Source organism: Dipodomys spectabilis, unplaced genomic scaffold (assembly GCF_019054845.1).
Source record: "Dipodomys spectabilis isolate Male_0828 unplaced genomic scaffold, ASM1905484v1 ptg000018l, whole genome shotgun sequence".
Classification (NCBI taxonomy): domain Eukaryota; kingdom Metazoa; phylum Chordata; class Mammalia; order Rodentia; family Heteromyidae; genus Dipodomys; species Dipodomys spectabilis.
Genome location: NW_024870695.1, coordinates 13,388,565 through 13,415,613, shown reverse-complemented (window position 1 = coordinate 13,415,613; position 27,049 = coordinate 13,388,565). Strand labels below are relative to the sequence as shown.

Sequence of the window (27,049 nt, the reverse complement as noted above, 5' to 3'; positions counted from 1 at the left end):
CAAAAGTGGCTAAAAAAAAAAAAAAAGCTAGGCATAGGGGTACATGCCTATAATCCCAGTACTGGAAAGGATGAGGCAAGTGTTTTGCACATTTCAGGCCAGCCAACGCTATGTACTGAAAATTTGTCTCAAAACCCAAAAAGAATAAAAGAATAATCCCTATAAAGTACTGTGAATTAGAGAGAAAGAAGGGAAAAGACCAATGTTTTTTCTTTGTTTTGGGGAGTGGGAAGCAGTACTATGGTTGAACTTAAGAACTTCATGCTTGATAGGAAAGTGCTCTACCATTTCACACACATCCTCAGACCTTAATCTGAACTTTTAATATGGAATAACAAATTGGATTTAAAATAATTTAATATGACAAATAATGATGGGTATTACAGACTTTTTATCTGATTGCTCTCTACACACCAATGGAGAAATAAATCATTTTTTATTTTTACATATGTTGGAAGAACCAAGACCTGCAGCATTAAAACAAGACTTTTTACAATCTGGATCATGTGGAAGAGATCAAGATCTTAGACCATGGTAGACTGCACATTAATAGCCTAAAAGATCCTCTTCCCCAATCACCCTATTGCAAAAAAAAAAAGTCACACCAGTTTTCTAACCTTGGGGTTTAAAAATCTTATGCTTTAGAAACTCTATTTCCCTCATCTTTATGATTTCTTTTTGGAAGGTGAGCTTCTTGGCTCTGAGACAGGAACACTAAACTCCTACCCTTAGCTCTGCTGCCCAGTTTCAAGGCTAGGCAGAGACACCTAACCTACTTCCTCTCAAGACTTTAAAGCTGCACCAATGCCTTCAACTGGCTGCTTTTATATTCCATTCACAGGAAGTCTGGAGAAGAAGAGAGATACAGCTGACAGCTCATGTCCTTTGAGGTGAAAACAATAGATATGATACTGTTAACACTGACATACAGATAGCCAGCTATTAAATGGCATTCTTGTATCCCTTGATAAGCTGTAACAGGGGAAAGAAGGAGAAACCAACTGGCTAGACAGCACAGACTTCTACTGAAGTCAATAATCTCAGTGACAGAGGTCTAGGTTTCTGTGAACACACGGTGATGTTAATCATTAATGTCCGAGCTTGGGTAGTAAGGACTTCCTGGCTCAGTTTTGGGATATGCCACCTACTATTTAATAATAACAAAACATTTCTCTCTTTTCTTAATAGGTAAGTGGGTTGACACAGGGAAAATGTGCAGGGGGAATACTGGGCACATCATGCAAATTATTTTAGATCAAAAGATATAATAGAAACCAAAAGGCAAATTCTGTTTTCATCAAAATAGTTTTAACTCTATTTTTTTCTCTTAACTTTCTTGCTTTTGTTTTCTTTCAAATTGGCAAAGATTCAGGCAGGGTCAGTCCCCTAATCGTAAAATATAGAATTAAAAAAATATTTATTGATGTTTTTCTTAAAAGTGTTTGATAACCCCAACTAATCATCCAAAATGCAAACTGTAAACACAACAGCAAAGAGTAACAGATGAGTGTGAGTAGGTAGAGTGAACAAGTGACAAGCTGAGCCAAGTGGAGAAGGGCACAATGGAGAATGGAAGACAGGTGCACAAATGTGATGCAGACAGTGATAACTTGAGTAAGTAATCACGTTTGGACCACAGCAATTTCAATGCAGTCATTTAGAAACTTCTGGGCCAAATACTACCACCCAAGGAATGGATGAGCCTTCTTTGTGAGCATGCTCAGCATGTTGGCATGGAAACAAGGAAGCACAGAAGCTCTGTAGTCATCTTACAATGGATGGCTACCATTTCTACAATGCAAAGAAATTTTCTTTCTGGTCCCTGGATATATCATATATTGTTTTTCCATGCTCTTCTTGACCCTGGAGGACTGCCCCCAGAAAACCCCTTAACAAAATAAACCACAGTAACAATAACACTGGGTTTGCTGGAATGCCCCCTCCCCTCCACCTGGCCTATGATTTTCTTCTGGACACATCCAACAGGAATGCTGTTTTACCAATTCATTTGATAAAGTCAGCTTGAACTTCAGTCCCATGTTCATGGAACTATAGTGGATGGGGGTGAGGGTGTGTATGCTTAGTATGTGTGGCTCTGGGGATCTGGACACTCCCTTGCTTTGTAACCCTTGCCCAGAATGCTGGGACCGCTTCCACTGGAGAGACTCCACGGTAACGCTAGAAGTGTCATTTAATACTCAGTTTACCAAGGTTGACCACCTCCATTGTCATAGGATGATGCAGCATCTGCAGAAGCGCTGTCTGCTGCCCCCTACTGATGGGGGTGGAGTGACAGGTGCGAAGTAGGCGTGGACTTTAATATTGGGTAAATGGGTCTGAAACAAGACAAAAATATTACTAAGAGAGAGGGCTTAAACAGAAAGAGTAATGTTTCTCAGAAAAACTGCTAAGGGGCTGAATGGACATGAAGCAGGCTAGAGGCTGAGCAGTAGTCAGGATGTTTAGAGGCCTATATTTCTACTTGTACACTTTGGTACCTTTTTTACATAATAAAAATTAAAAATAATATGTTAATTTCTTATTTTGTCCTATAGGTATGTTCAATTGGATTCCCATAGTTAGAAGAAATCATGAAAGTTTGAAATAATTCTGTTTCTCATATTAAAAAAAAAACCTCAGCATCACTGTTTTACAACATGCTAATTCCATAGTCTTTACTACTACTGCTAAATGTCTGTGTTCAAGGCAATCTGCTATTTTCTTAACAAGTGAGTTGGGTATAAATATGGTCAAGCTACTTAAACAACTTATAGTCTAGACATGAAAATTAAAGTTGAAAAGTTCTAAGTGACTTGAACAACAAATCCATCTCATGAAGGTTCAGAGCTAGAAGTGATTCCTGACAGGCAGGCAGGTTCAGAAACCTTAGTATATTGGCCATATAAAAAGGTCTAGTTAGCCTGTCTCTAGTCTAGTTTCCTGCTCTTTTGATCCAAGGGCTCTACTAGATGTATACTCACAGCCCTCTCTATCTGAAAAAAAGAGGAGGAACTAAAGTCAACTGTAACTCAAGAAGAGGTTTGGTGCTTCAATATTTATTTGCTCAAGGCCATATGATCAACATGGATTTCTTTTAGAGGTGAAAAATCTAACAAACAGATCCATCCAGCTTTTTATGATTTCTCTGCTGGGAATCTGAACTGTTACTCCTTTTCCATGGAAGATGGGGCCAAAATGCAAAAATTGACATGATTCTTTTTAAATAAAAAAAAAAAAAAATCAGGTATTGCTAGACAAACTCTGCTAGGAGAAGACATACTTTTCTTCTCTTCAGGATTTTCCTACTAGTTTCTACCTAGAACCAAGACTAATTAACTTATGTTAGAACCAAGACTAATTAACTTATGTTTGTTTGCTCTCCAGTATTTCCCCTTGCTAAATGTCTTAAGTTAAAAAAAAAAAATCAGAGGAATCTCAATCTGAGGAGAAAGAAAAGAGAATAATGGGGACTGAGAATACCAAAGCTGGAGAGTGACACAGCACTTTACCCTGAGTCTCTTGATACCAGCCCGTGTGATTTGCTGGCAGTCATAGAGTTCTATCCGCTCGAGGCTGTGACAGCTCTTCAAGTGCTCCAGGGATGCATCTGTGATTAGTGGGCAGTTGTCGAGCTCAATCACTTCCAGTTGGTCATGGGCACAGGCCCCATTCCCCAGGTGACGAATTCCATCGTCTGTGATCAGCTCACAGTGAGATAGACTCTGCAGCCAAATAGAGCAAAGCATGATGAAATATCTTCTGGTATTCCTCTAGCCAGAGACTTGTATAAAAACGGAAAGATGACCTTCATGGTTTGATTTTGGTGAACGTGGAAACATCACTAGATCCACTTATGATGAAATAAAAAATGTAGTTGGGCGCCAGTGGCTCATGTCTGTAATCCTAGCTACTTAGGAGGCTGAGATCTGAGGATCACAGTTCAAAGCCAGCCCTGGCAGGAAAGTCTGTGAAACTCTTATCTCCAATAAAACACTCAGAAAACTGGAAGTGGTGCTGTGGCTTCAGTGGTAGAGTGCTAGCCTTGAGCTGAAGAGCTGAGGAACAGCGCCCAGGCCCAGAGTTCAAGCTCCATGACCGACAAAAAAATAAAATAAAATAAAGAATGCAAACTAAAGCTGGGTGCCAGTGGCTCACGCCTGTAATTCTAGCTACTCAGGAGGCTGAGATCTGAGGATCATGGTTCAAAGCCAGCCCGGGCAGGAAAGTCCGTTAAACTCTTATCTCCACTAAACCACAGGAAAACTGGAAGTAGCGCTGTAGCTCAAGTGGTAGAATGCTAGCCTTGAGCTGAAGAGCTGAGGGATAGTGCTCAGGCCCAGAGTTCAAGCCCCACAAGCGACAAAAAAAAAAAAGATTGTAAACTAGAACAGTTGGGTTCATGCCTGTAATCTCTGAGCATTGTGGTTTGAAGCCAGCCCAAGCAAGAAAATCTGTGAGACTCTTTTCTCCAATTAACCACCAGAAAACAGGAAGGTGCTGTGAAAGTAGTTGAGTGCTAGCCTTGAGCGCAAAAGATCAGGAATAGCACCCAGGCCCTGAGTTCAAGCCCAACAACAACAACAGCAAGAGGAGGAGGAGGAGGAAGAAGAAAGAAAGAAAGCCAACTAGAGTTGACATTAATTATTGATTTGGTTTTGCATAATTCTAAATATGTTTCCTGAAATCATATAGTGACTTTGGATTACTTCATAAAGTAAGACAGCCCTAAAAACTACCCTCTTCTCAAATTAACACTAACACTTTTCCTTTTTTTTTTGGGTCCGGTAGAGGGCCTGAACTCTGGGCCTGGGCACTGTCCCTCAGCTCTTCAGCTCAAGGATAATGCTCTACCACTTGAGCCACAGTGCTACTTCCGGCTTCTTTTTTCCGGCTTATGTGGTGCTGAGGAATCGAACCCAGGGCCTCATGCATGCAAGGCAAGCGCTCTACCACTGAGCCACCTTCCCAGCCCGACACTAACACTTTTCAAGGACAAGTAGGGTCAAGCCTTTTCAAACACAAAATTCTCTGGAATTTGAACTAAATACTGAATACCTGATGCAAGGGCAGAACCAACAGCAGATACTAATTAGCTGAGGAAAAAATTTATAGCTGTCATTGTGGTCATCTCACACTTAATTTCCTCATCAATTATCCTTAAGTATCTGGTTCTGGGAAACTCAGATCCCTTGACCCAATTTTAGATAACACTGCACCACCAAACATACCACAACTGTTCTGTATTCTGTCCTGGATACAGAATAGCTATCTAAAATGTCTTCCTAAGGAATCACTGAAAGTAGAAGAAAGAAAAATCCCACTGCAAAATATCAACTGCTCTGGAATTTTTGTTGTTTAGTTTTGGTTTTTTGAAACTGCTTGCTGTATATATAGCAGTCTTGTCTTGAATCTTTTTTTTTTTCTTTTTTCTTTTTTTGGGTCCGGTCGTGGGGCCTAAACTCTGGGCCTGGGCGCTGTCCCTCAGCTCTTCAGTTCAAGGCTAGCGCTCTACCACTTGAGCCATAGCGCCACTTCCGGCTTTTTTCTTTTTGCTTATGTGGTGCTGAGGAATCGAACCCAGGGCCTCAGGCATGCAAGGCAAGCGCTCTACCACTGAGCCACCTTCCCAGCCCCTTGTCTTGAATCTTTCTGAATCAGCCTCTTGAATAAATACTGAATTCACAGGCATGTACCACCCATGCGTTGCTTAGTACTTTTTGATTAAATGCGATAAACTTTTTGAAGGCCAAACTTACCAATACTTGAAGTCGAGGACAGTGTATAGAAAGCTGGATTAATGTGCTATCTGTTATCTGAAAGAAACATGTAAGTTTGTTTTATGTAAAAATGATACCATGGGTTGCATCTTACTCCTGATTATATTTCTGTCTAAACATGATCAAAGGACAGGGTTCAAACTTAATAGTGTAAATTACTTGTTCAATGGGGTTCATGGCATTTTCATCATACATATAATGTACTTTGTCAAATATAGCCCCTCTTTCAAACCACCTCTTAAAAACCTTTTTAGGGGGTCATTATATATAATTTTAGGGTTTAAGCCCCACAGGCCTACTATGCCTTTTCTGTAGGAACACACCCAGGCCTTTTTAGTCTTATCTTTGGAAAATCTTTGTTCAAAATTCTGTTGTCTTGAAATGAATCAAAATCTGTCCCCTTAGAACATCCACTAGACCATGTCCTGCTTCCTTAGTACTACAAATAATCAGAAAACATGCTCCATGAAAAAACTAATGTCAGAGCATCCTCAGGTTTATAGATATGTTGTGGAGTTTATAGATAGTTGCTGTATATACATATATGCACACATATATATGTATATAAATAAATATATGCATGCACTGGGGTTTGAACTCAGGGCCTTATACTAGCTAGGCAAGCATTCTACTACTTGAGGCCCACACCTAGCCTTTTTTTTTTTTTTGTTGGTGATGGGGCCTGAACTCTGGGCCTGGGTGCTGTCCCTCAGCTCTTTAGCTCAAGGCTAGCACTCTACCACTTGAGCCATAGCTCTACTTCTGGCTTTTTCTGCTTATGTGGTGCCCAGGAATCGAACCCAGGGCCTCATGCATGCAAGGAAAACACTCTACCACTGAGCCACCTTCCCAGCCCCACCCAGCCATTTTTTAATAAAGCATATCATAAATCATAACATGGATATAGTTATATTTCCAAGGATGACAGACAAATACTGCTAAAACTGGGGTAGGTTATAAATATTCAGTGAGCAAGGACGGTCTTTCGTAGCTATCTTAGGACTGAAAGTAAACCAGTGCTTCTTTTCAAACTCTTCTCCAAATTTTATTTCTATTACAGAGCTTCACAGTGGCTAAGAAGTGATAAGTGGAATAGGTAGACATGTCCATTCATAAGGACTAACATTGGAAAGGACATAGTGGACACTCATGCATATATAGAAATATAGACATGAAAAGTTTTAACTTAAGGGCTGGGAAGGTGGCTCAGTGGTAGAGTGCTTGCCTTGCATGCATGAGGCCCTGGGTTCCATTCCTCAGCAACACATAAGCAGAAAAAGCCGGAAGTAGAGCTATGGCTCAAGTTGGTAGAGCGCTGGCCTTGAGCTGAAGAGCTGAGGGACAGTGCCCAGGCCTAGAGTTCAGGCCCTACTGCCGGACCCAAAAAAAAAAAAAGTTTTAACTTAAGAATTAAGCTGGGTATGGTGGCACATGCCTATAATCTTAGCACTTGGGAGGCTGAGTCAGGAAGATCTTAACCAGCCTGGGCTACACAGCAATAGATTATTTTAAAAACAAACAAAAAAAGCAGATAAGAATGAGAGGGATTAAGCTAGATGCTGGTGAATCACATCTGTAAAGTTAGCTACTCGGAAGGCTGAGAGCTGAGAATCACGATTCAAAGCCAGCCAAGATAGGAAAAACCACTACACTTTTATCTTCAACTAACCACCAAAAAAGCAGAAAGCAGAGCCATGACTCAAGTGGTAGAGTGCTAGCTTTGAGCAAAAAGGCTCAGGAACAGTGCCCAGTCTCTGAGTTCAAGCCCCAAGACTGGCACATTAAAAAAAAAAAGGGGGGGGGGGGGCTGGGAATGTGGCTTAGTGGGAGAGTGCTTGCCTAGCATGCATGAAGCCCTGGGTTTGATTCCTCATAAACAGAAAAAGCTGGAAGGTGCTGGGAAGATGGCTCAGTGGGGTACAGTGCTTGCCTTGCATGCATGAGGCCCTGGGTTCCATTCCTCAGCACCATATAAGCAGAAAAAGCCGGAAGTGGCGCTGTGGCTCAAGTGGCAGATTGTAAAAGCTCAGGGCCATTCCCAGGCCCTGAATTCAAGCCCCCGTACTGGCCAAAAAAAAAAAAAAGAGTGGGTACAGCTTCTCTCAGGGAGAGACCTGGTTTCACCCTTCATATTTGACTCTGCTCAGCTCAAAGGAGCAGTGGCTAAAACTTACTGGAGTTTGAAAGCCCAAACTATGGATTAACCTCGGTTATTTATGTCAAAAAAAAAAATTTTAGGGCTGGGTGGGAATGTGGCGTAGTGGTAGAGTGCTGCTTAGCATACATGAATCCCTGAGTTCAATTCCTCAGTACCACATAAACAGAAAAAGGCCAGAAGTGGCACTGTAGTTCAAGTGTCCCTTCAGCAAAAAAAGCACAGGGACAGTGCTCAAGCCCTGAGTTAAAAGAAAAAATAGCCAGGCGCTGGTGGCTCTCCTCTGTAATCATTAACTACTCAGGAGGCTGAGATCTGAGGAAAACAGTTCAAAGTCAGCCCGGGCAGGAAAGTCCATAAGACTCTTTTTGTTTGTTTGTTTTTTGGGTCCGGTCGTGGGGCCTGAACTCTGGGCCTGGGCACTGTCCCTCAGCTCTTCAGCTCAAGGCTAGCGCTCTACCACTTGAGCCACAGCGCCACTCCGGCTTTTTTCTTTTTGCTTATGTGGTGCTGAGGAATCGAACCCAGGGCCTCAGGCATGCAAGGCAAGTGCTCTACCACTGAGCCATCTTCCCAGCCCCATAAGACTCTAATCTCCAATAAACCACTAGAAAACTGGAAGAGGTGCAGTAGCTCAAGCGGTAGAGCACTCGCCTTGAGCTGAAGAGCTGAGGGACAGTACCTAGGCCCACAGTTCAAGCTCCACGACCAACCAAAAAAATAATAATAACAATTAAGTAAAATAATTTCAAAAGTAGCTCTACCTGAACAGAATCAATTATAGAGAAGGGAATTACTGGTTGTAAAGGTACTTGATAAAGAGCTACAGCTGGGTGCCAAGCTTTTTCTGTGTATGTGGTGCTGAGGAATCGAACCCAGGGCCTCATGCATGCAAGGCAAGCACTGTACCACTGAGCCACCTTCCCAGGCCTGCACTCATTATTATTATTTTTGTGTGTTGGTCATGGGGCTTGAACTCTGGGCTTGGGTGCTATCCCTGCTCTCTTCAGTTTCATGCATGCTAGGCAAGCACTCTACAATAGGCCACATTCCCAGCCTTTCTTTCTAAAGATAATATAACTGGTAGCATATAGTTTCATTTTTGCTTTTTTGAGATAGAGTCTTGTAATACAGCTGTCCGACTGGTCTGGATCTTGCTATATGGTCAAGTCTGGCCTGGAGCCTTGAGACCCTCTTGCTTCCACTTCTCCAGTGCTCAGATTATAGGCCTGAGTCACCATATGAAAGTTTCCTCCACCCTTTTGGTACTGGGGATTGAATCTAGGGCCTCACATATGTTCTCCTGTACCTGGAAGGCATCTAAGTAAATAATTAGCAGTGCTATCAGGCACTTCAGAGTCCTATATAAGAGGAGGGATGTGCATGTTCTGAGTTTCTATCACTATAATTGTGAACAAAAATCCACAGTATTACCTGAACACATTCTTCCAGATCCATCTTTTCAAGCTCATGGCAATTCTACAAAGTACAAAACCAGAAAATACAGTTCAGAGTTCTAAAACATTTGAAAATTTTTAAGGCCAAAAATCTAAGAGGTAGTATTAAACATACTGATGAAAGCTTAAAATGTTTCAGAATTGTCATTCAGTGTCATCTTCTACTTATTCTATTAGTAAAACATTGAAAAGGCTTGAGGGTGTGAATGGGGAAATTTTGATCATAGTGAAACTCTCAATTATTCCACATTTCAATATTGTAGAGTAATTAAATATTTAAGCACTAAATATTTAAGTAAGTACAAGGGAGTAAGTTTGCTGAATATTAATACAGGGCTAATATAGAAATTTTTTTAAATCAGAAAGAGTTAAATGAAAATTTTATCTCTAGAAGAGAAAAGACAAGCTTTATTTATATTCTCTTTTTTTTTTTTTTTTGGTCATGGGGCTTTAAACTCTGGGCCTGGGTGCTGTCCCTCAGCTCTTCAGCTCAAGGTTAGTGCTCTACCACTTGAGCCACAGCGCCACTTCCTCTCCTTTAGTTGGGTATGCTGACCTTCACCCAATCATTACTCTATCCATCTCTCCGAAAGTAAATGACATTCTCTCTGTTCTATAACATTGGTCAATCAGTATAATTTTTAGTATTATTACTATATAATGATACATTATTCAAACTACTAAAACCTAAGAGAACACAAAAAATCTCTTAAAAACCAATAAAGCTGGGTACATATCTTTCAACATTACTCTCACCTATCAGTCACATACTAAATACAAGTTTCTTTAATAAAGCACAAAGCAGTTCCTGTTTACTTTAAATTACCATCTAAAGAAACTATAGAGGGGCTGGGAAGGGGCTCAGTGGTAGAATGCTTGCTTTGCATGCCTTGAAGCTCTGGGTTCGATTCCTCAGCACCACATAAGCAAAAAGAAAAAAGCCAGAAGTGGCGCTGTGGCTCAAGTGGTAGAGTGCTAGCCTTAAGCTGAGGGATAGCGCCCAGACCCAGAGTTCAAGCCCATGACAGACCAAAGAAAAAAGAAACTATGGAGAACTCCAGTCTCTCCAAAGAGTATTATATTTCCTAACCTTTCCAGAACAGTTTATATTTCTAGTGGCATTAGCAGGTCTGTAGGTGTAACATAAGAATGCTCAGAAAACTAGCAATAGAGAGCCCCCTAATTGTGCTGTACTGCTACATTTCCCTTCCTGCATATCCTCCTGAACTAATGCTTCCTGCCCACCTACCTGCCTCCCCCTCTCTCTCTCCCGGAAAAACAAACAAACTTTGGAAACAAATATATAGAAATTGGAGAAAACGCTTACCCTGGCTAGAGTAGTAAAACCCACATCTGTTAATTGAGAACATCGTGCCACTTCTAATATTCTGTTAAAAAAAAAAGTGTAAATCAAGCTCTTGTTTCCTGAAAATGATTCTATTAAACCAGGAAGAATGGAAGAAAACAAATATCCTACTCTCTAAGGATTTCATAATATAGAATGACAACAACAGCTAAGCAAGACTGTATATAGTTCTTGCTATTTATTTTCATGAAGTCATCATAAAGTGGTCCCATAAATACCACTTGTCAGGGAGATATAATCAAAGAACACAGAAGAATATAACTGAAGCCTGTAGTTAATGCCAAAATGCATTAAAACCTTCTTGATGGCATACTGCTTACCCCCAGAGGGCAGCCTGCTCCTAGAAAACAAAGGAAATGGAGATAAATACTCTATTTCAGTTAATTTGTTGTTGAAGTAAATTATTTTCTTTTCCTGTTTTACATGTAGGTTCACATAGATTTAAACAGCTTTTTAAAAATGCAACTGAGGGACTGATTAATTGGAAGTCTGCCCCAAATATGCAATTCCATATATATGAACACATTCTGCTTTCTCCTGTGGAGGCCCAGTGGAGAGGGCAGCTCCCTGGCAGCTACTCTCCTATTTAGTAACTGCTGAACACCAACCTAAATACCAACCACAGCACTGGGGAATCTCAATTAGTTATTTGCTGTGAAAAAAATCTAGTGGCCTCTGTACTTACTATACAATGGTACCAAAGAACATTTACCTGCTTCCTTACAAATTATGACCAAACTTTAAAGATTAAAGCTAACGTATAAAAAAATCATAATCAGCTAAAAAGTATTTTGAGATGAATCCTATAACCAATGGGAAAGCATAGTCTAATTGAGACACAACTTATGATATTCACATTTGAGAGTATTCCCATTCTAGAGGAATAATGATACAAACAGAACGTTGGTAAAGCCATATAAAATAGAGTATGATTATTATTTTTTGAAAGAGGTCTAATTACCTCATTAGTTCCTGAGAAGTACTCTACTCTAGGCATCTGATACTGCTGCTTGTGACCAACTGACTGCTGGTGAATGCTCTTTTTTTTGTTTGCTTTGTTTGCTGGTCCTGGGGCGTGAAATCTGGGCCTAAGCCTTGTCCCTGAGCCACTTTGTTCTCAAGGCTAGGGCTCTACCGCTTGAGCCACAGGGCCACTTCTGGCTTTTTGAGTAGTTTATTGGAGATAAAAGTCTCACTGACTTTTCTGCCCAGGCTGGCTTCTACCCATGTTCCTCAGATTTCAGCCTCCTGAGTAGCTAGGATTACAGGCATGAATCACTGGCAGGCAGCTTCACGCTAATGCTCTTATAATAACAATTATAGTTAGGTCTATTATCCAATTAGCAAAAAAAGATGTTTTTAGAAGGTTTGGTAATTACTAAGGTAAGAAGTAGTTTCACAGGCTCTGGTGAAAGACTGCCTGGCTTTGAATCCTTGCTTCTGCACCTTCAGGTGTGAAATTTAAGCAGATTACTTCACCTCTCTTGTACTTTGGCTTTCTCATCTATAATATGGAGACAATAAGGGTGCTTATATGATGTTATGGAAATTAAATGCGGTAATATTTGTAAGGAATCTAAAATAATAAAGGCAAGTGGGGATCATTTCTATGCATCACAGAATAATGTGTTGTGTCCTTTTTGGGTCTGCATATATGTATATACACACACACATACAGCTGGTTGTGGGGCTTGAACTCTGGGCTTAGGCCCTATCCCTCAGCTCTTCAGTTCAAGGCAAGCGTTCTACCCTTGAGCTACAGCACCACTTCTAGTTTTCTAGTGGTTTACTGGAGATAAGAGTCTCTCAGACTTTCCTGGCCGGGTTGGCTTTGAACCATGATCCTCAGATCTCAGCCTCCTGAGAACCTAGGATTACAGGTGTGAGCCACCGGTGCCCGGCCGTGGGTCTGTATATTAACACAGAACTCTTAGTAACATAAAATCTTTTCTAGTTCAAATATCAAATTGTTGTCTTTTGGCTCATGGCAAAGAAGAAACCAAAATATAAATCATGTGGTAGCTATCTAGAAGGGCAGTGGTATTATAGTGTCAAAATTTCAAAGCTACAAGGCATAAATATGGATAAGGAGGTTTTCCTTTTCCTTTTTTTTTTTTTTTTTTTTGGTGCTGGTTCTGGGTTTGAACTTATGGCCCAGGCTCTGCCCCTAAGTTTTGTGCTCTACTACTTGAGACACAGCTCTATTCTGACTTTTTTGATAGTTAAAGAGTCTCACTGACTTTCTTGCCTGGGCTGACACTGAACCATGATTCTCTGATCTCAGCCTCCTGGATAGCTAGAAATATAGGCATCAGCCACCAGTACCTAGCTTCCTTGATTTTTTTTTTTTTTTTTTTTTGAGCTAAATAAGAAAAGTTTACCTAAGCCGAGGGCAGTTCTGACCTAGAGCATTCAAGATGGCATCTGTGATGTTGGAGCAGCCAGAGGCACAGAGGGACTGCAACTTATGGCACCCTCTGCAGATAGTAATAAGACCTTCATCTGTGATTTGCTAAAAGAGAGAAAGGGGGGAGGGGAGAAATCCAGAGATATTAGTCACTTAGCAGAAGAAAAAGGGGAAAAAAATAATTCAAAGGGTATTTACTGCTTATCTATCGGTCAGTAGTTTTTCATAGGGTGACCTTAGTAGGTCACACTAACACATCTTAACTGGTTATAAAGTATGATTGTAATATTATTTTATTTTTGGTGCTGGTTCTGAGGCTTGAACTCAGGGCCTGGGAACTGTAACTGAGCTTTAGTGCTCAAGGCTAGCATGATAACACTTAAGACACAGCTCCACTTCCAATTTTTTTGTGTTTAATTGGAGATAAGAGTTCCATGGACTTTTCTGCATAGGCTGGCTTCAAACCGAGATCCTCAGATCTCCAGAGTAACTAGAATTACAGGCATGAGCCACCTGTACCCGGCTTGATAATGTTAATTTTAAATACTGATGTTTTCTTTTAGTAAGTGGACAATCTCTTTTTCCCCATGACCTAACCCTCCCCTTTTGGTGATATTAGAGATTAAATTCGGGGCCATTTTAGTCATATCTTTAGTTCCATTTTGCTTTTTTTTTTTTTTTTAAGGTCAGTAGTGGGGCTTGGGCACTGTCCCTGAGCTCTTCAGCTCAAGGTTAGGACTCCACCACTTGAGCCACAGCACCAATTCTGGTTAATTGGAAATAACAGTCTCATGGACTTTCCTGCCTGGGCTGGCTTTGAACCATGATCCTCAGATCTCAGTCTTCTGAGTGGCGAGGATTACAGGCATGAGTCAGCGTTGCACTGGTTTTTTGCGATAGTATCATGCTTCATGCCTAGGCCAGCCTGAGCTGCCATCTTCCTACCTGTGCTTCCCAGATTCACTGGAGATGACAGGCATGCACCACTGCACCCAGTCATTGTGCTTCACTGGGATATCAGGCTACAGGCATCTTACTCAGCCACTGGTTGAGATGGAATCTTTTTTATGCTTGGATGGTCCTCCCCCTATTTCTGCCTCCCAAGTAGGCTGAATTACAGACTTGAACCACACTGCCAGCCTACAGTTTTTTTTTTAAGTAGATAAGGGTCATCAGTGTGTCTCCTATATTCCTAAAGTTATAGTGGGAAAATCATAGGTCAAGATGAAATTCATAACATTATGAGAAGAATTATTAATTACAAAAGCATTGAGGGAAGGGATGCTTACTAAGCAAGTCTGCAAATTCAAAGTCACCAGCTCAGGACAGTGTGCACCTATGTACTTAAGAGCTTCATCTTCTAGCTACAAGGATAAAGAAACAAGAAAGTGATTACTGATAGTGTGTCAAGGGAAAAATATTTAAGAATATATACATTCATTAATACATCATCAAAATAGCCAACCAAGTTATAAAGGATCAATGAACTAGAGTAAATTATTATCATATGAATGTAATTAAAACTGTTCCCATCACATTAAATGCACACAATCACCATTAATTTAAGTAAAATAGAAATTGCCCAGTGTTCATAGACATATTTCTGTTAAATTATATATGCCTTACAACATTTTGTAGCAGGATTATGAAGTTAAATAATTTCTACACCTTAAAACACCTAGTATTTTTGTTTTTTTTCCATGGTCCTCTGGCTTGAACTCAGGGTCTGGGTATTGTCCCTGAGGTTTATTGGTCAAGACTAGTGCTCTACTATTTGCGCCACAGCTCCACTTTGTACTTTTTTTGTGGTTAATTGAAGAGTTCTATAGACTTTCTTATCTGGGATGGCTTTGAACCATGATCCTCAGATCTTAGCCTTCTGAGTAGCTAGGCATGAGCCTCTGGATCAACTTTCAGGAGAAGCAACAAAGGATAGAATCCTCAGTGTTTATCTGCTGTTGGTATGCTTATAGTAATGAGGACAGATGGCAAGTCATTTATCATAATGATGCATTCTAATCAATATTTTAGGATTATATAAACAACCAGAAGCTCAAGCTGTTGTTTTAAGGTAGTCATACATCTAGAGCTCTGCTTTAAACTCCTCCCGCTGTGGTAAAAGCGTGAGGGTAAGTTTAGTAAGAGCTCCAGGGTATAGCTTTAGTAACCATTGATAAAATAAGGTAAAGACTAACCCTACTTAGTCAGGCACATTTAAATCCTCTCTTTCAACACTGGGATTTGAACTCGGTCTCACATGGGCTAAGCAGGCACTCTATAGCTGAGCCACACTTTTAGTCCTTTTGTGCACTTTTTTTTTTTTTTGTCAGTCATGGGGCTTGAACTCTGGGCCTGGGTGCTGTCCCTGGGCTCTTTAGCTCAAGGCTAGTGCTCTACCACTTGAGCCACAGTGCCACTTCCGGCTTTTTCTGCTTATGTAGTGCTGAGGAACCTAGGGCCTCATACAAGCAAGGCAAGCATTCTACCACTGAGCCACCTTCCCAGTCCTGCAATCATTATTTTTTACACTGGCTTCTGCCTGGGTTTAAGGCTGGACTATGATCTGCACATTTTAAGTATTCTGTTGGGCATTGTCCCTCAGCTCTTCAGCTCAAGGCTAGCACTCTACCACTTGAGCCACAGTGCCACTTCCAGTTTTCTTGTGGTTTATTGGAGATAAGAGTCTTTTGGACTTTCCTATCCAGGCTGGCTTTGAACCACGATCCTCAGATCTCAGCCTCCTGAGTAGCTAGGATTATAGGTGTGAGCCACCGGCGCCCAGCCCACAAACCTTTTAAACTCAATCTTCCATATAGCTGAGATGACATACATGAGCCATCATACACAGCTACTGATTGAGAAAAGTTTCACTTTATACCCCAGCTGAACTCAATTCTCAGCCCAGAAAATACATATTTGATCAGTTCTTTTAGACTCCATTTGTTAAGTTCCCTTAAGTTCCTGTTCATAAAAATTTTAGAGCCAGGTTCTGCTGGTTCACTCTTGTGACTGTAGTGACTCAGGAGGCTGAGATCTGAGGGTCATGGTTCAAAGCTGGCCTGGGCAGAAAAACCTGTGAGATTCTTATCTCCAATTTCACACCAAAAAGATGATAGTGGAACTGTATAAAGCTCAGGGACAGCACTCAGGTCTTCAATTTAAGCCTTAGTACCAGAACAAAAATGAAGAGGAAAAAAATTAAAAATTTTAATAACAGAATGTGTTGGATCTGTGATGCAACAGGGAGAAAATAAACCAAAACACTATAAAATTCACGTTGCTGTGTATGCTTGGCATAATTGTGAACAATTCCTGGTGGTAAACGGAATTGACAAGACTGACTTTCTTGCTTAACCAGTTCCAAGTATCTGCAGTAATCAAACTTTTTCAGTTCAGATTAAACTACATGAAACCCTTCTTTCCCATGACATATCCTTGGTATAAGCACATCTCTCTATCTTGTTCCCTCCCAATTTATCTTGTTCAGATATTAATTTCTTCTCCTTCTTTATTTCCAAGGAACACTTGGTAACCATGTGTCTTTGAATTCCCATTTCCTTCAAGACAAACATGGAGCCTACAAAGGGATCATGTTCCCTCTGACTTTCATAAGCACTATATAGAGTATTACCTGTGTGCAGCCTTTTAAGAATAAGGCCTTGAGACCCCCACAGCCTCTCACTAGTGCTTGAATGCCATCCTTGGTTACTTGGTCACACCAGGAAATGTTCAACTGCTCCAACAGTGGACATCCCTCACTTAGGATTAAAAAAAAAAAAAAACAACAGACAAGCATATCACTACATCTAATTTCAAAGGTATTGAAGTCTCATTTTTGTGGTGTTTATGTGAAATTCTATCACTAACAGGACCATATCAAATCCATTTTAATCAACATAACACTGCATTTCAAATACAGATGGGAATGGAGATTAAGTGACAATTGTCTAGTTTACAGTTTAGTGTTCAGATTCAAACCTGGATTATCTATCAAGTAATTCTGTTTATATCAACAAAATAAGAACTTTTAAGCTTTTATTTAAAAAGTACAAAAGCTCTGTATATTTTCCTTTTCTGGAACATTTCCAGAATATGTTTTTTTTTTGGGGTCCGGTCATGGGGCCTGAACTCTGGGCCTAGGTGCTGTCCCTCAGCTCTTCAGCTCAAGGCTAGCACTCTACCACTTGAGCCACAGTGCCACTTCCGGCTTTTTTCTTTTTGCTTATGTGGTGCTGAGGAATCGAACCTAGGGCCTCATGCATGCAAGGCAAGCGCTCTACCACTGATCCACCTTCCCAGCCCCAAGTATTCTTTTTTTTTTTTTTTGGGGGGGGGGGGTCCGGTAGTAGGGCCTGAACTCTGAGCCTGGGCGCTGTCCCTCAGCTCTTCAGCTCAAGGCTAGAGCTCTACCACTTGAGCCACAGTGCCACTTGCGGCTTCTTTCTTTTTGCTTATGTGGTGCTGAGGAATTGAACCCAGGGCCTCGAGCATGCAAGGCAAGCGCTCTACCACTAAGCCACCTTCCCAGCCCCCAAGTATTCTTATCTATAGAAAAATAATTCAGAAAATGAAAAATAGGAGATCACAGAGCACTGGTGGCTCATGTCTGTAATCCTAGCTACTCAAGCAGCTAAGCTTTGAGGCTTTTAACTCCAATAAACTACTCAGAAAAAGCTGGAAGTGGCACTGTCAAGTGGGAGAGCGCTAGATTTGAGCACAAAGAGGATGAGGGACAGTGCCCAAACCCCAGGACTGGCAAAAAATTAAAAAAATAAAAATAAAAACATGAGATCTATATTCAAGTTCATTCTTCAAAGTGTCAGGCAAATCACTTTAAGGAAATTTATCTGGAAGTGGCACTGTGGCTCAAGTGGTAGAGTGCTCGCCTTGAGCTGAAGAGCTGAGGGACAGCGCCCAAGCCCAGAGTTCAAGCCCCACAACCGGCCAAAAAAAAAAAAGATTGACAGGAAATTTATCTGAGCCTTGCATCTAAGACAGACATAGTCTCTCTAGATTCTCTCCAATTACAGTTTCTGAGTTCTACCAATATGTCATGCAGTAATAGGGCAGCAACAATATCTTACTCAATTATCTCAACAGAACCTGCAATTATTTAAAAATTATTTTTATTTCTTATTTTTTTGCCAGTCCTAGGGCTTGAGCACCTCCTTGTGCTCAAGACGAGCACTCTACCACTTGAGCTACATTACCACTTCTGGCTAAACTTTGTTTTATTTGGTAGTAAGGAATCAAACCCAGGGCTTCATGCAATCTAAACAAGCACTCTGCCATTAAGCCACATTCCTAGCTGCTAGTTGTTGTTTTAATGTGTATCTGACTTATCTACTACTCAAGCTTTTCATCTAAATGAGACCAATGGTGAAAATGTTCTATAAATGTTTCATTTATATATTTATTTTTGTTGCTTGTGCTGCTTGAATTCAGGGCCTGGGTGCTATCCTTGAGCCCTTTTGCTAAAGGCTAGCACTGTGCTACTTTGAACCACAGTGCCACTTCTGGCTTTCTAGTGATTAACTGGAAATAAACCCAGGCTGGCTTTGAACTGCTGTGATCTTCTGATTTCAGCCTCTTGAGCAGTTAGGATTTCAGGAGTGAGCCACTGGGGCCCAGCTTATTATTTCATATATGGGGAACAGTCTTAAATATGTATGCGTTTAATATTCCTAAAAGAAGTCCAAATGGAGCCACTTTCTTTTTTTTCTTGCTGGTCTGGGGTTTGAGCCCAGGACACTGCACTGTCCTTCAACTTTGGTGCCCAAGACTAGATAGTGCTGTACCAATTGAGCCACAGTTTCACTTCCAACTTTTTGCTAGTTAACTGGAGATAAAAGTCGCATAGTCTTTCCTGCCCGGGCTGGCTTTGAACTGTGATCCTCTAATTTCAGCCTCCTTAACAGCTAGGATTATAGGCATCAGCTTCTAGCACTTGGCTCTAATAGTTTAATTTTAAGTTTAAACTGAATTATCTATTTGTGTGTTAGTACTAGAACTTGAACTCAGGGCCTAGGCATTGTTTTTTAGCTTTCTCACTCAAGGCTGGTGCTTTATTTGAGCCACAGCAACATTTCTATAGCTTAAATTTTAATATGTGTAAGTGTAGCCAATTCAAGGGACTATAAAAGGGTAGCTAAATGGCAACTGTTCAAAAAGAATGGGCATTTAAAATTCCTTTTAAAACCCATCTTCTGTAAAGTACTTTAAAAAGTACATGAATATGAAAATAATGAACATTTATTGATAGCCTATTGAATGACAGGTACATATTTTTAAGTACTTTATACAAACTAGGTTGAGACATACAAACCAGTTATTTATTTACATATTTAGTTGGGTTCTAAGGCACAAAGTCACAGCCTGGGCACTGTCCCTGAGTTTTTTTGTTTTTGCTCAAGGTTAGTGCTGTACCACTTGAGCCACACCTCCATGCTCAGCTTTTTTGGTGGTTAATTAGAGGTTAAGTGTTTCACAAACTTTCCTGTCAAGGTTGGCTTTTTTTTTTTTGGGGGGTCCTGTTGTGGGGCCTAAACTCTGGGCCTGGGCGCTGTCCCTCAGCTCTTCAGCTCAAAGCTAGTGCTCTACCACTTGAGCCACAGCACCACTTCTGGCTTTTTTCTTTTTGCTTATGTGGTGCTGAGGAATCGAACCCAGGCCTTATGCATGCAAGGCAAGTGCTCTACCACTGAGCCACCTTTCCAGTCCCACAGGTTGGCTTTTTTTTTTTTTCGGTCGGTTGTGGGGGTTTAACTCCGGGTCTGGGCATTGTCCCCTCAGCTCTTCAGCTCAAGACTAGTTGACTACCACTTGAGCCACAGTGCCACAGATCTCAGCCTCTTTAATAGCTAAGATTACAGGCGTGAGCCACCAGCGCCTGGACCTCTATGTTGGCTTTGAATCTCAGTGCTCAGATCTCAGCCTCTTCAGAAGCTGGTAGATAAGGACATGTGCACTTTTCTTTTCTGTTTCTTTCTCTCTCTTTTTGTTTTAATAAGCCTTAAAAAGATCTAATCATCCACTCATCAACTGTACTACTTTGTTCAGAAATCCTAGTTACCGCCGGTCATTTCACTAGAATATATCCTGTAACTGTAAAAATAGCAAGTAGTAAGACAAAATATTGAATCTGAAGTACAACACATATTCAATAAAACTACAACATAGCTGGCTTTAATTCCAACTGCATATTAGTTATTTTTGAAAGTCATATAATGAACATGCTTATCATGAGAAATTTACCTCAGAGCTTTGAGAGACATGTTGGTTATTGATGTACAGGAAGCCAAATCAAGGTGCTTGAGTTTGGAACAGAACTTGCTAAGGCTAGTACATGTACTGGAAGTGAAGAAAAGAAAAAATACTGAATAAATAAAACCACATCTTTATTATAAACTTTTCTGAGTGAACATTCATATGTAGATCAGATCAGAACTGTAATATTTTCATACTCTCCCCAAAGTCATAACCATGGGACCTTCACACTGAGGAAGAAGCAAATATGTATGAAAGGTTTGCTTATTAAAATTTGCATCAAAGAAAGATGGTGCTTGATTGATTAGGAACTATTAATAGCTATTAACAGCACACTATAAACTCTAAAAGGTCTACAGGCATTTAAAAAAAAATCTAGAAGCCAGGTGCTGGTGGCTCATGCCTGTATTCCCAGCTACTCAGGAGGCTGAGATCTGAGGATTATGGTTCAAAAATTCAAAGCCAGCCCGGGCAGGAAAACTCCATAATACTCTAATCTCCAAGAAACTACCAGAAAACTATAAGTGGCTCTGTGGCTCAAGTGTAGAGCACCAGCCTTGAGGTGCATAGCTCAGGGATAGTGCCTAGGCCCAGAGTTCAAGCCCCATGACTGACAGACCAAAAAAAAAAAAAAATCTAGAAACACCAAAAAGCTACAACCAGTTCTCACAAGCATGTAGATAAACATGAGGACCAAAGTTACCTCTGTCCTTTCACTTTAATCTCGATTCAAGATAACTCTTTGCAATAAATAACAGAAGAACTGGATTTTTACAAGGTATCCAAAGGATAAAGCTATGTAATACTGCTGTCTACTATTTTTTACATTTTTTTTTCCAGAATGGGGACAGAAACAAGGGCTTCATTCATGCTAGGCAAGTGTTCTACCAGCCGACTAGACCCTCAACTCCTTTTTATGAATTCTAGTTTAACATGAGAAAGTGCAGGGAGAATTAGAAGGGTAACAGTCCCTGCTCCCCACACAGGAAACATGAGTAAAGATTCCATGAATCTTAAAGGCTCTTTTCCTACAATATTCAAGTTCTCAGTTTAATTGTTTAAAGTTATTGTAAAAAGTTTCAAATGTATACAATGAATATTACAGAGAAAAGAGGTCCTATTATAATTAAATCTCAACATTTACTAATACTCTATTATTTTTATACCATCCCTACCCCTCCCTTCATTTATTTATTGCCAGTTCTAGGACTTGATCTCAGTGCCTGAGTAATTGTCCCAGAGGTTTTTTTGTTTTTGTTTTGCCGTGAGCAAGTGTTCTACTATTTGACCCAACCCCAATCCTACCCTCTCTCTTTCCTTTTCTTTTTAAATTGGGTAGTACTGAGTTTCGAACTAAGGACCTTGTACTCCACCACTTTAGCCACACTTTTATTCCTTATGTGCTTTAGTTATTTTTCATTTAAGGTCTTTCAATTCTGCCTGAGTTACATCTAGAGCCTCCTAGGAATACAACCCCAAGCCTGACTTCTGTGTTGACATAGGGTCTAACTTTTTGGAAGATCTGCCTCAAACCATAATCCTCTGGATTTCATCTTCCCAAGTAGCTAGGATAAAAAAAATGTGAGTCACAGCATCTAACCTCCCCCCCATCCCCAGATAAAGTTTCACCATATAGCCCAGGCTGATCTCAGCATCCTCAGTGACAAGATAGAAGGTGTATACCATCATGGGGGATTATTATTTCTTTGTGAGACAATAGGGGCTTACATGTATGCCTGGCAGGCCTGTACTGTGATCTGCCTTTTTATGCTTCCCACATAACTAGGATGACAGGTTCCTGCTACTGCAATTTCAAGCTACTGAGATAAGGTCTTCTGTTTATGTTTGGGCTGGCCTTGATCTTGCCTCCTGAGACATGATTAGATATGAACCACAGCTCATGACATGGAGCTTTGATTTACTTTTCCACATAGGCATTCAGAGCTATACCACAGTTTTAGCTGCATCCCATACACTTTAATAGCTTTTCATTTTAACTACACTCAGAATATTTTTAAATTTTACAATCCATGAATTAGTCAAACTATTGTGCTTTAAATTTCAAATACCTGGTATCTTCACAGAAATGATTCGGTTGTGGATCAATTCTCTAGTTATGGTCAGAAAACTATTTCAGTATTTCTAAATTTATGAAGGTTTGTTTAGTGTCTTCTGAAAAAGGTTCCACATGTGCTTGAAAAAAATTGCTTGTTCTACAATCACTGGGTAGATTGTTCTGTTAGGACAGAGGGAATTTCTACATCTTTTTCTCTCAAGGCTAGTACCGTACCCTTTGAGTCACATTTCCACTTTCAGCGTTTTGGCAATTATTTGGAGATATTTGCCAAGCTTTTTCCATTGAGATAGAGTCCTTTCTTTTTGCCTGAGACCAGGGAGTTGAACTTGGTACCTGACAATTTTGTTTATTGGGTAGTACTCTACCAATTGTGCCATACCTCCAACTCTGAGATGGAGTCTTTTTGCCAGTCCTGGGGCTTGAACTCAGGGCCTGGGCACTGTTCCTGAGCCTCTCTGTGCTCAGGCTAGCATGAGCCATCAGCACCTAGTAGGTCTTTTTAATACATGATGACAATCTTGTCTTTTAGATAAAGAGTTCAGATTTTTCACTTTTTTTTTTTTTTGGGGGGGGGGCCAGTCCTGGGGCCTGAACTCTGGGCCTGGGCGCTGTCCCTCAGCTCTTCAGCTCAAAGCTAATGTTCTACCACTTGAGCACAGCACCACTTCTGTTTTTTTGGTGATTAATTGGAGATAAAAGTCTCATGGACTTTCCCACCCAGTCTGGCTTTGAACGGCAATCCTCAGATCTCAGCCTCCTGAATAGCTAGGATTACAGGCATGAGCCACAGCACTTGGCTGGATGAGTCTTTAAGTCATTATATTCTGCTTTTTCCCTTGCTGTTCTCTGAAATTTCCAAAAGAGGGACAATGGCACTTGAGATAATGTCATTAAGTTTGAGATTCTCTCCATTTTTATCACTGTTCAGATTGAACGGTTTCTTCTTTTGTTTCTTTCTGGTGCCAGTCCTGGCATTTGAACTCAGAATTAAGGGCCTCAAGCTCTCATTTAGCTTTTTTGCTTCATACTGGTGGTGTACTACTGAAGCCGCACGTCAACTTTTGGCTTTTTGCTGGTTAACTGATAAGTCATGGGCTTTTCTATGCAGGTTGGCTTCAAATCATGATCCTTACATCTCAGCTACCTGAAAAACTATAAGATGTGAGGCATGGGTCTGGGAAGGTGGCTCAGTGGTAGAGTGCTTGCCTTGCATGCCTGAGGCCCTGGGTTCGATGCCTCAGCACCACATAAGCAAAAAGAAAAAAGCCAGAAGTGGCATTGTCACTCAAGTGGTAGAGCGCTAGCCTTGAGCTGAAGAGCTGAGGGACAGTGCCCAGGCCCAGAGTTCAGGCCCTACGACCAGACCAGGAATAAAAAAAAAAAAAAAAAGATGTGAGGCATTTGGTGCTGTGGCTCAAGTGGTAGAGCTGAAGAGCTGAGGGACAGTGCCCAGACTCAAGAGTTCAGGCCCTACAATTGACAAAAAAAAAAAAAAAAAAAAGATGTGAGGCATTGGAAGAGTCCAGCTCAGAATGGATAATTTCTATGAATCTATTTTTGAGTTTACTGGTTATCGTTTTGCTTTCTGATCCATTACTGAGATTGCTAGTGAATCCTTCAATTGTGTATTTCCAACCCCTGAATTTCTACTTGGATTCTACTAAATTCTACTTCTCCCTAAGTTTTACTGTTTTGTTTTTTTTTTAATAATTGTATTAGACAGAAAACTTTATTTATGACCATGTTTCAATTTGGGGCCTACAAGTGCTCTACTAGTTAAGTTACACTTCTAACCTTTGGTTTTAGTTTTAAATCTGGGATTCTAATGTCAACCCTGTTTTTACAGCTTAGTGTTTAGCCCAAGAAAGTACTAGACTTCTATTCTATAGCATTAGCTCCAAAGCTGATGGTTTTTTACAGCCTGCTTGCCCTGTTCTAATGAACTATTCAGAGCAAGCACCGGGGGTGGGGAGTGGGTGAGGACAGGAGAAGGAGCCGCAAGAATTTCACAGACTCACACTGTTCTTACTGAAGAACAGTAGCTCTCATTAGTAAATCCTTGTTTGTTATGTGTCTTTTTCTTTTCAGAAAGTTGTTTTGACCATTTTTTTTCATCTTTATAGTTGCTGTGAGAGAATGTGCTGACATCTTCTTTCCCACATGCTAGAAATCCCTCAATGACTGCTGTTCTTCTTAAGTTTTGGGGTGGTCATAGAAGGCTGAAAAATGTGTATTATTTTTAAATTAACTGTGAAGTATATATCATGCGCAATAAAATCTATTTGTTTAAGTGTACAAGCCAATTAAGTTTTTCAAATGTACACCCCTTAAGACTATCAGTCCAAGAGAAATACAGAAAATTTGATAGAGGTTTTTTGCTATGAACCTGCTGGTCTGAAATTTGTTAAGATAGCTCAGACTGGCCTTGAATTCTGTTTAAGCAAAATTATAAGAATCGTAGCTAGATGCCATCATGCCTGGCAATGTAGAAAGATTATTACAACTCTTCAAAATGTCCCTGTCTACCATTACCAGTACATGCATTTCACCCCTTCCTCCTGTTGCAAGCCACTAATGATCTGCTTTATTATCACTATAATTTCCTATTAAAGAATTTCAAAGCTGGGCGCCAGTGGCTCATGCTTGTAATCCTATCTACTCAGGTGGCTGAGATCTGAGGATTGTGGTTCAAAGCCAGCCTGGGCAGGAATGTCCATGAGACTCTCATCTTCAATCAATCACCAGAAAATCAGAAGTAGTGCTGTGGCTCAAGAGCAGGAGGGCTCGCCTTGAGCTGAAGAGCTCAGGGGCAGCCCAATGTTCAAGCCCCACAACTGATGAAAAAAAAAAAAAAGAATTTAAAATAAGTAGAATTATAAAGTATATATTAATTTGTAAGATTTTCTTGGAGGGGGTAGGAATACAACTCTGGGTTTTGGTAATGTTTGGCAAGTATTCTACCATTGAGCAATATCTATAGTCCTGGGTCCGTTTCTATTGCCTGTCTCTTCTTCTAGTTCTGGACCTAGTTTGTTTATTTACATGAGTTAGTGGTTTTTGGCCAGGTGCTGGTGGCTCATGCCTATAATGCTAGCTACTCAGGAGGCTGAGATCAGAGAATTAGGGTTCAAAACAAGCCTGGGCAGGGAAGTCTGAGAATCCTGTTCAAAGCCAGCCTGGGCAGGAAAGTGCATGATGTTCTTTTTTTTTTTTTTGTGGGGGGGGGATCCAGTCGTGGGGCCTGAACTCTGGGCCTGGGTGCTGTCCCTCAGCTCTTCAGCTCAAGGCTAGCACTCTACCATTTGAGCCATAGTGCCACTTCCGGCTTTTTTTTTTTTTTTTTTTGCTTATGTGGTGCTGAGGAATCGAACCCAGGGCCTCATGCATGCAAGGCAAGCGCTCTACCACTGAGCCACCTTCCTAGCCCCAGTGCATGATATTCTTATCTCCAATGAACCACTCAGAAAACTGGAAATGGTGCTGTGGCTCAAGCAGTAGAGTGCTAGCCTTGAGCTGAAGAGCTCAGGGACAGCTCCCAGGCCTAGTTCAAGTCCCACAACAACAACAATAACAATAACAAAAGATTTGTTTTGAGTGGTTACAACTTTTCCATCTAATACTTTTTCAGCTTACAGTGTCCTGATATTTTTTTCTTCATATATATACTAAGCTTTGTGGTATTCTCAAACTGTGCATATACAATGTGATACCTAGCCAGATCCAGGTACATGTTTATAATTGTTTTCGAGTAATTCCCTTCTTGCTACGATTTCAGCTACTTTAGTCTCTCTTCACTCTTTTTATTCTCTTCAAATTACCAAGATTTTGGTATACTGCTTGGGTTTTTTGTTTGTTATTTAAATGCTGGTCCTGAGGCTTGACCTCCGTCAGGGCTTAATTGCCTTTCTTGAGCTTTTTGCTTAAATGCTCTACCACTTGAGCCACAACACTACTTCCAGCTTTTTAAGTGGGTAATTGGAAGAGTTTCATGGACTTTCTTGACTCGTCTGTTCCACCACATATAATTCTCAGATTTCAGCCTCCTGCATAGCTAACATTATAGTTGTGAGCCACTGGAGTCCATTGGGCTCCTTTTTACAACACTGTGTGCTTTTAGTTCCAAGACTGGGACTTGAACTAGGTACCTGATACTTTCACTCATTGGCTTGCATCTACTAATTGAGCCATGCCTCCAAACCCTACAACTCTGCTTTATAAGTGCTTCCAGGCTTTTCTCTCTCTCTTTTTTTTTTTTTGGCCGGTCGTGGGGCCTGAACTCTGGGCCTGGGCGCTGTCCCTCAGCTCTTCAGCTCAAGGCTAGTGCTCTACCACTTGAGCCACAGTGCCACTTCCGGCTTTTTCTGCTTATGTGGTGCTGAGGAATCGAATCCAGGGCCTCATGCAAGCAAGGCAAGCACTCTACCACTGAGCCATCTTCCCAGCCCCTCCAGGCTTTTTTTTTTATGGCTCATGCCATTTATTTTTCAGTCCTGTGACATATACACTGTCCACCATCTTTTTTTTTTTTTTTTTTTTTTTTGTTG

General features: G+C 40.7%; 1 protein-coding gene across 2 annotated transcripts in view; it reads right to left on the bottom strand.

The window, feature by feature from the left end:
• Positions 1–339: 339 nt before the first annotated feature.
• Fbxl20 (F-box and leucine rich repeat protein 20) overlaps positions 340–27,049 on the bottom strand; it is a 72,075-nt gene continuing 45,365 nt past the window's right edge. For both annotated transcript variants that reach the window (XM_042673900.1, XM_042673901.1), the window contains exons 7-15: positions 20,417–20,512; positions 16,794–16,920; positions 14,452–14,526; positions 13,137–13,267; positions 10,717–10,777; positions 9,367–9,411; positions 5,757–5,813; positions 3,510–3,722; positions 340–2,336 (exon numbers count right to left, since the gene is read on the bottom strand). In XM_042673900.1, coding sequence (XP_042529834.1) covers positions 2,229–2,336; positions 3,510–3,722; positions 5,757–5,813; positions 9,367–9,411; positions 10,717–10,777; positions 13,137–13,267; positions 14,452–14,526; positions 16,794–16,920; positions 20,417–20,512 — 913 coding nt within the window. In that variant the 3' untranslated portion in view covers positions 340–2,228. The remainder of the gene's footprint in view (positions 2,337–3,509; positions 3,723–5,756; positions 5,814–9,366; positions 9,412–10,716; positions 10,778–13,136; positions 13,268–14,451; positions 14,527–16,793; positions 16,921–20,416; positions 20,513–27,049) is intronic.